At 27.6% G+C, this 9,187-nt stretch overlaps 2 protein-coding genes across 2 annotated transcripts; both read left to right on the forward strand.

Annotated features, from left to right (window-relative positions):
- The first annotated feature begins 1,447 nt into the window (after positions 1-1,447).
- LOC136080598 (uncharacterized) lies at positions 1,448-3,803 on the forward strand. Its single transcript, XM_065797450.1, has 8 exons — positions 1,448-1,564; positions 1,762-1,872; positions 2,210-2,392; positions 2,526-2,708; positions 2,830-2,917; positions 3,150-3,235; positions 3,368-3,560; positions 3,694-3,803. The coding sequence occupies exons 1-8, from the start codon at positions 1,562-1,564 to the stop codon at positions 3,765-3,767; spliced, it is 921 nt and encodes a 306-aa protein (XP_065653522.1). The 5' UTR covers positions 1,448-1,561; the 3' UTR covers positions 3,768-3,803.
- Positions 3,804-6,801: 2,998 nt separating this feature from the next.
- On the forward strand, positions 6,802-7,536 carry LOC136080194 (jerky protein homolog-like). The gene has a single exon (XM_065796808.1). It carries the CDS (start codon positions 6,802-6,804, stop codon positions 7,534-7,536), a length of 735 nt encoding a protein of 244 aa, XP_065652880.1.
- Positions 7,537-9,187: the final 1,651 nt, after the last annotated feature.

Consider the following 9,187-nt stretch of genomic DNA (forward strand, 5'->3'; position numbering starts at 1 on the left):
CGTATATTTTGAACTTTATATTTATGATTTAAATTTGTATATCTTTACTGCCAATCAGTGATTGGTAACTTGTAGTTGTAAAATAAAACATGTATAAAAAAAAAAATAAAAAAAAAAGTTAAACGTTAAATTTACAATTAGAATTAAGGTGGCATGAGTTCTAATGACTCCATGGAAACAAAATTTTAAAAGTTTAAAAGTATAACTTGGCGTAAACGTGACGTAAACCAACCAGCTGGTTTTTCTTTTTCATTTTTAATTATATATATATATATATATATATATATATATATATATATATATATATATATATATATATATATATATATATATATATATATATATATATATATATATATATATACACACACACACATATATATATATATATATATATATATATATATATATATATATATATATATATATATATATATATATATAATCTTTTAAAACATTGTTTTTCGTTTAATATCATGTTATATATTGGGTAGATTATGGTAATATAAGCACCATAAGCGAAAATTGAAATATTTTCAAAAATAATTATGCTAGATCCATAATTTTTGAGAATGAGTAACTTTTAGGGTTCTCTACTCATGATCTACTTAGATATTTAGATATTAGAAATCAAATTTTTTAATTTTAAATTACAGAACAATATTTAGTATTGATAAAATATGAAATTTTTTAAAATATTTTGTTTTATTCAAAAGCAATTTAAACTGCTATTTTAGGTAATTTTAATGAAAAACATTCGGTAATTTGAGCATGCCCATATTACACAAAAATGGCATCTTTAAAAAAAGTCAAAACTAAATGTTTCTATTCATTGTTTTTCAGACAAAAATAGATTGGACTTGTAGCTAATATTTTTTTCTTTATGAAAAAATTAGTTTCATTATTTTAGCACCAAAATTTTGCGCCACAGATTTATTTACGCGTGATGATATTATTGTAACAACGCAAAAAATTATTTAACAGCGTTTTAATTAGATGACAGGCGCTAATGACTGCATATAAATTTATGCTAACTGTACTGATCCTGTTATCACCACATAATGTCGATTCAATAAATACGAAGCAACTTTAACTTCACTGCTTACATCTAAGAAATCTTTAAGTATGCTCATATTACCAAGGTGCTCATATTACCGAGGGGCTCATATTACCTTAATCTACTCAATAATTATTTTTGTATCTTAATCAACCAGAAAAAACTTTTTGATTGCTACGCTTTCTTGTAATTGGCTAAATTTTTTTCTCGTCTTCTATTTTTCCAAAAAGTTTGGAAAATCTTTTCAAAAAAAACGTGTACATAAAATGTGTACATAAAATTTTTTATTTATTTATGTGAATGTTTAAATATTGCTGACCAAATTAAGACGTTTATTAAGTATTTGTTGTAAAATGTGATAACAGCCTGACTTTATTTATTTGCACTAGTAATGAATTTATTTGCATAACGTGCAGTTTTGTAAACATATTGCGATATAAAAGCAGAATAACATTTATCTATATTCCTATAACTTTCACATAACGTACTGTGCTGATAAATTTCATGGTAAAACTCCTTAATTGATTGAGGGTTTTTTTTTGTGTTGCTTTTATTAATGCGTTTGATTATATTGTTATATTAACCGTTATCAATTAATTATTTCCAATTAAATAAAAATATAAATTTTGTGAATTCTTCTCAACAAATTGATTATTTTGAGAATTTTATGCTTGATTTTATTTTTAATTTGAATTACTTTTAAGATGAAATCGATAGCTGTTTTAGTTGTGTCCGTTTTGTTATTTCAATGCGTGTCTGCTAAAAGTTTATCAGTAAAACTGCCAACTAAATGCGAAGATGTACTTACGGCTGATGTAGGTTATAAAATAATACTTTAACTGTTTTTTAATGCTTTGCTACACCTGCTTTTGTTTATTTTAAATTTTACAAAAAGTTTATTAGTATTAAAATTTTCATTATTACTGAAATTACTAGCTTTTATTAAAAACATGTCACATATATATATATATATATATATATATATATATATATATATATATATATATATATATATATATATATACATGTAACATGTTTTTAAATAGTATATTTAAATTTATATATATTATATATATAAGTTTATATAACTACATAGATATAACCTAAATTTAATAGTAAAAACTTATACAAATTTTTATTGGCGTTGTTAAGACCTGTGCTTCACTAAAAACTGCAGCAGCCAAATTGAAAGTAAATACTCAGCTTGTAAACGATGCTGTTATTAATGCTGTTAAAAATAATATACAAAACACACAGGAAATCATTCTTTTTGTCAAAGATACTTTGGTAGAAAAGGCAACTAATTTTCAATGCACTGGCGTTCTTTCTGCAGAGGTAAGTATTTAAAAAATGTAATTTCTTGTTTTCCTTTTCTTTCAATAATTTTTTCATATATTTTAGATTAGTTATTAAAGTATTTTAAAATTCAGACTAGATTTAAAATGTATTGTTTGCTACATATATTTAGCAATGCAACAAAATTGGTTCCATTGGAAAAAATCTTAAATTAAAAGCTTCAGACGTTTCAAAAGCCATCAAAGAAGCCGTTGTGAACGGAGTTGATCAAGCAAAAGTTATTTATGCTCGAGCTGTGGGTTTTCTTTTGAACAATGTCAAAAATGTTAATTGTGAAACCTTGGTTTCTGCAGAAGTGAGAAAATCCTTTCTTTTTTTTTAAAAGTTAATCCTATCGCTCTTTCTGTCCAAAGATTACTTTTTTCTTGTAAAAATTATGATTTAACAAAAATTTATTTTAACGTTGCTTACAATAGGTTTGCAAAAAAGTTGCTGATTATGCTAAAAGTCTTAAACTAAGCGCAACCGACGCCACAAACGCCATTAAGGAAGCCATCGTGCAAGGTTCTTAAAAATATTTTACATTAAGTTTATTTTTTTCATAAATGATACAAACGGTATATTTGCGGTAAAAACTTTCACTATATTCATCATTACAGTTTTTTTATATTCGGCTATGCTCTTAGGTATGCTAAAAAAAAATTTTAATAAGAATGAGTTTTTATTTTTCATCCTTTATAAAGAAACTAATTGTCATATAATTTTTCTATATTGTACAATCAGATATTTGATTTAGGTGCTAACAATGCTGTGGATTATTTTAATAACGCAGCTGAATACCTGAGAGCACAAATATCTTGCGAAAACGTTCTCTCAGCTGATGTAAGTTTCCTTATTTTATTTTATTCTTTAATATCATGGTGTATAACACATAAAATGTATAACCTACATGCATGTTTTGAAAGTATATTAATCCCAATGTTTTTGTTTAAAAATGTCTTGACCTTTTTTTAGACATGCGAAAAAGTCAAAAAAATTGCCGATAAATTTAGTGTATCATTAACCGAAGTCAACTCAGTTATACGATCTGCTGTAGCCAGTGGTGTTACTAAAGTTAAAGATCTTTACAAACAAGCTGTTAATTTCATAGTTGAGAAATGGACGCAAAGTTTTGGAGACGAGCCATCAATGTACAAGAGAAATATAGGTACGGATCTTTTTGCTTTACCCGTCAACTTATTATTATTATTTGTTGTTGTTGTTTTTATCTAATTATTTTGAGTTTTAAAATTTGAGGAAATTTTTAACTGGCTCAAATTTTAATTCATTTTAAATTTTAGATCAAGAAGAAGTCAAAGAAAAAGTCGTTCGCGCCGTTGAAATGCTCATGGGTATTATCACAAAATATATGTAATATGCTAACGAATAAATAAATCATTTATGTATTTAATAGCAAACTACTTTGCTTATCTATCTATCTATCTATCTATCTATCTATCTATCTATCTATCTATCTATCTCTCTCTCTCTCTCTCTCTCTCTCTCTCTCTCTCTCTCTCTCTCTCTCTCTCTATATATATATATATATATATATATATATATATATATATATATATATATATATATATATACTTGGCCGTAGACAACTTATTTAATCTGTGGGGGCGAGAAAGAGAAGGGGCGCAAATAACATATATCTTAACAATAAAACTCTTCGGAACTCTGTAGTAATGCCTATACTGTATGTATTACACTAACTTTTTTAAATGTGATATCTTGTAGGTTTTTGAAGTAACTTATTACATAAAAATATTTTAATATGAAGTAAAATTCGGCCTTAAAATTTAAGAATTTACGAATGTATCCGTGGTTCGGAAATTTATATATAGATCAGAAACAGAAATCAAATATTGGCTACTTTTACAAATTTCAGCAGTTTCTAGATTTTTTTTCAAAATTGTCCAAATACAATTTTTCTACCTTCACTTCGGCTACAAAAATCATTGGCTATATCTTTTATGTTAAAGTCATGAGTTTTTTGTGTGTGTATATTTAACAGCATACACCAGTTTAATTGTACTTGGTTCATGGAGCTTCTTAACCAAGTTTTAGTTCTTTTTAGTGTGCTGAAAGCTCTCTTGCTAGTGGCGTTTGTTGCTGGAATCAGAAGGATAGGTTTTATCAACTTCCTAATTTCTGATAATGATTCCTTTTCAACTTCATTTGCTCCTCTGTAATACACAAAAAATTATGTGTTATATTAGCATACAAATACGCATTTTAGTGCATAAATACGCATGTTAGTCAATTTGAGATAATTATTAAATAAATAACAATAAGGTTTATAGGAAATCTATTCATATCTTACCTGATAAAATTAAGGACTTTTTTTATAGTGTTTAATGGTTGAGTTGTGGATTTATGCATAACTTGTAATTGTGCATGCAATCCTGAAGCATTCAAATCTGTAGCATAGAAATCAAGAACTTCGTAATTTATTGAACTACCTTCAGATGAAACATTTACAAGTACTGACTCTTTTGAACCATTAAATATCCTTGTTGTTCAAATCTAGATTGAATACTGCCAATTGTCATTTCTATAGCTTCGAAATTTATCTTCTTGAAAAAGTCAAAACTAGAATTTTCAGATGATATTGATGCAGATGCTTCTATTTCAAAACAACGAGGTACTTTGCGATGGCGGGACAAAGCAGGTTTTTCTAGTTGAAGTAATTTTCTTTTGATTTCAATACGGTTCCAAAATAGCTCAAATGAATTTTCAGACCGGATAGATTTCAATGTAATTAAAGTTCTCTTAACAACTTTCTGACCTTCACTAGCCGAAAGTGTAACCTTTTGCAAACTTTTTGATAAATTGTCTACCATGCATAAAATAGCCTTGCCCAATTCAATTCCAAACAAGAAAGGGAATTTTTCCCTTTGACAATAAATATTATCTAATAATATTTAAATTTAATTATTAATTCATGAAACTTAAAACTCTAAATAAAAAAAGGAGAATGCAACTTTTAAAAATCGCCTTACATAAAAAAAAATCGCCTTACATGAACAAAACAAGTTTTTATTAGTTGTAGCGAGTTCAATACCACGTTGTAACAAGTTTAAATATACAACGAGTATATTTAAACTTGTTACAAACACAACGAGTTTTTTTTATTTTATTCTAAAGGTAACGTAAAATTTACAGATATTTTCTAAAGTTTACACATTTGCGGCATTTTTATTATTCATTTAATTGCGAGATATTTTTTTATAGTTGTTTCGCAATTAAAGAAATTAGTTATAGAGATTTAAATAACGAAGGTTATATAAGTGTTTTCAAATTCCTTACAAAAATATTATCAGAGGCGCAACAAATCAAAAAGTTGGGGGGGGGGGCTACAGCCTCTTCCCCTTAGCCCCCACTTGTCTACGGCCATGATATATATAAATTTTGTTTAAATGAAGAACAACATTATTAATAGTGCTTAAAGTTTCGTGCCAAACACGGCAATTATCAGCTATTTAAATGCATAAAAAAAAACCGATAGAAAAAACCATAAAAAACACTTTTTACAAATGAGCAAGGACTACTATCCGTATAGGGTAAATACGCCAATTAATGGCCATTAACCATTTACTGGCCATTTTTAAAAGCTTTTCTCATAAAAAACTATGACACAACTTGTCCTATATTATTATTTAAACTCAATTACTTCATTAAAACTTTGTAAATATCGCAATTCCAGGATAGTTCTAAAAGGTTTTAGTCACTAAAACTAAATGTCAAAAACATTATAAAAATTGTAACAATTTTACGCTTTGTTTTCTTAAATTCATACTTTAGAGTCTTTTTTTTGTGCGTTGCAAATATTTGTGTTAGTCTATTCAGGAAGGAAAAAAAAGATAAATATCTTATGTACACTTTGAAACAAAAGTATTTAGTTGATGTTTCACATATAATGTTTTAACTGAATTAGATTAATCCTTTTCTAATAAACCATTTACTGGCCGGTTAATTAATCCGTTTACTGGCCAAGGCCAATAAATGATATCAGGTATAAAAATTTTTAGTTTCATATTTTTATATAGAATTTTCTCACACTTAGTTATTATTCATGTGTGAGAAAAGTTAAGTTAAGATATTAACAAAATCCACATTTAAAATAATTTCTGATTTTCTGAGTTCATTCTACTTTTTAAGTTACTTTAAAAGTAAAATGCTCAATCATTTTAAAGTTAGTTTTAAAATCATTTTAAAGTTACTAATTTTAAAGTTACTTTGAAAGTAGAATGAACTCAGAAAGTTTTAGTTAATTATGTTCTGATAATGTTGATTCAATAAAAATACACCATTAAAGTAAATATATGATTTTCCTAAATGTATTTTATGAATGTATGTTTTTATTTTTTTATTTTTAATAGATAATAATATTATAGGAAACCATGAAACCAGTTATTTCAACAAGGATAATAAAAAAACGCATACTATGGACTGAGAATAACATGAAACTAGCAGTACATGCAGTTGCATCAGGTATGTCTCAACGGAAAGCAAGTGTATCATTTAAAGTTTCGCAATCGACTCTGCAAACCATAATCTCTGGAAAGTCCAAAATAGGAGCAAAACCAGAAAAAAAGCCAATGCTAGGTGAACTTGAAGAAAAACTAATTGATTATACTGGCAATCGTGCCCAAATGGGAATCGGTTTTGGGAAAAAAATATTTATCACTTATGCTGCTAAGCTTGCTAAAAATTGGTGGCAACTACTTAAAAAGAGACACAGTTGTGTTAGTCTTCGTTGTCCAGAAGTTACAGCTTCTATACGACACATGTGTATGGATAGGATAAAGGTTTCCAAAAATTTTACTTCTTTAGAAGTTCTGATACAAAGTAAGAATTTACAGGACAAACCAGAATGTGTGTGGAACATGGATGAAACCAGGATGCAACTAGAGCATAAACCTAGACGTGTTGTTTCCAGGAAAGGCTCAAAATATATTCAGAGTCGAACAAATGGCAACAAGGAAACAATTACTGTTATATGTTGCGTAAATGCAGCTGGTCAAGTCATACCACCTCATATAATAGGGAAAGGAAAAACTGTACGAACTCTTTATGGTTTTGATACCAAAAATGTTCCAAGAGGAGCAACATGGAGTGTGTCTGAAAAGGGCTGAACAAAACGAGGTATTGCGGAGTTGTGGTTTGAGAAAAAAACTTTTTTCCAAATATTGGCTCAGCAAGAACACAGATTTTAATCCTAGATGGACATGACTCACACAATTTTGTTGAAATGATTGAGCTGGCTATCGTAAACCAAATTGAAATTGTCAAGCTTCCAGCTCACACCAGCAACTGGTTGCAGCCTTGTGACAGAACAGTTTTTAAGTCGCTGAAAACTGCCTATTCTGAGGAATGCCAAACAATGATGAATGACTACCCAAGTGTCGTAGTTTCGCATTCTAATTTTTGCGGTTTATTTTCAACAGCGTTGAAATATGCTATGACTGACACAAATATACGTTGAGGATTTAGAGCTTGTGGAATTTATCCCTTTAATCCAGATGCTATTCCTAAAAAGGCATATATCCCAAACATTTTATATATTAAAATTTCAGATGCTGTCCCAGGTCAAAATGTATGCAACATTTCAACAATAAACAACCTTCCATTATTGTCTGATCTATCAGAAAACACTTTTGCGATTAACTCGCTGTCTTCTACTAAACCAGAAGAAGAAAATGAGTTTATTGATTTTTTAATTTAAGATAATGCTGTGCAATATTCAAATATTGTTACAGAACACAGCTATGCAAGAATCAAACCGGTACAAGACAATGAATTTATTGATTTTTCTGTTCAAGACAATACTCTGGGTTGGAATATTAATACTGATATATGTCTTGAAGAAGTAAAATTAATTGAATCAACATTAGATTCAAATGATAAAAATTTTTTTTTTGCAAAACATTAACAGATCTTCCATTTCCATTTGGTAATTCATCTTGTCCATCAGATAAAGATTCAGATGTTCTTACATATCCTTCTCCACAAATTAAACAAACAAACACTCAAAAAACTCTAATTTAAAGTTTTTTGTTCTGACCTCAGAGGAGGCTTATAATGTAAAGCTTGAAGATAGAGCTTCAAAGGTAGCTATTGAAAATAGAAAAGTTGAAAAACAAAAGATTTTGAAAAAAAATTTTTGCCAAAAAAAGCTGGATCGTATATCAAACTTGAAGAAATTGACCAAGGTGAAAAAAGATGATATTTTATAAGAAGGTGAAAAAAGATGATATTTTATAAGAAAATTTTTTTAGGTATTTTTGTTCATTTTAATTCATCTTAATGAGTGTATAAATAATTTAATTGAACAAGTTATCTTGATTTTATAATGTGCTTTTTATTTTTTTTTAATTTTATGATAATAAATCAATTGCAATGCCCTATTCAATCAAATACAGCCAACGGCCAATAAATGGTTAAGATGGCCAGTATTTAGTAAAATTGTTTATAATATCTCTAGTATCTGGGTTATATATAATTTTATGTTATTTATAATCACAATAATTTTTACTTAAAATGTCAGAGCTTTTAATTTTGTAAAATTTTATATATGGTATGTAACATATACTTAAGTATTTTTCTGTAACGAGTGTTTCTTGTAAAAATGTGGCCAGTAATTGGCGTAAGTATCCTAGTAGTCTTTGCAAATGAGTTAAAAATTACGGTAGAACGACTTTTACAAAAAAGATGTAACTATTTAGTCTTTGGTATCAAAAGAGAACAGTAGAAATTTATTGGAATGTTGACGTTCAGATAATATTT

This window comes from Hydra vulgaris, chromosome 05 (assembly GCF_038396675.1).
Source record: "Hydra vulgaris chromosome 05, alternate assembly HydraT2T_AEP".
Classification (NCBI taxonomy): Eukaryota; Metazoa; Cnidaria; class Hydrozoa; order Anthoathecata; family Hydridae; genus Hydra; species Hydra vulgaris.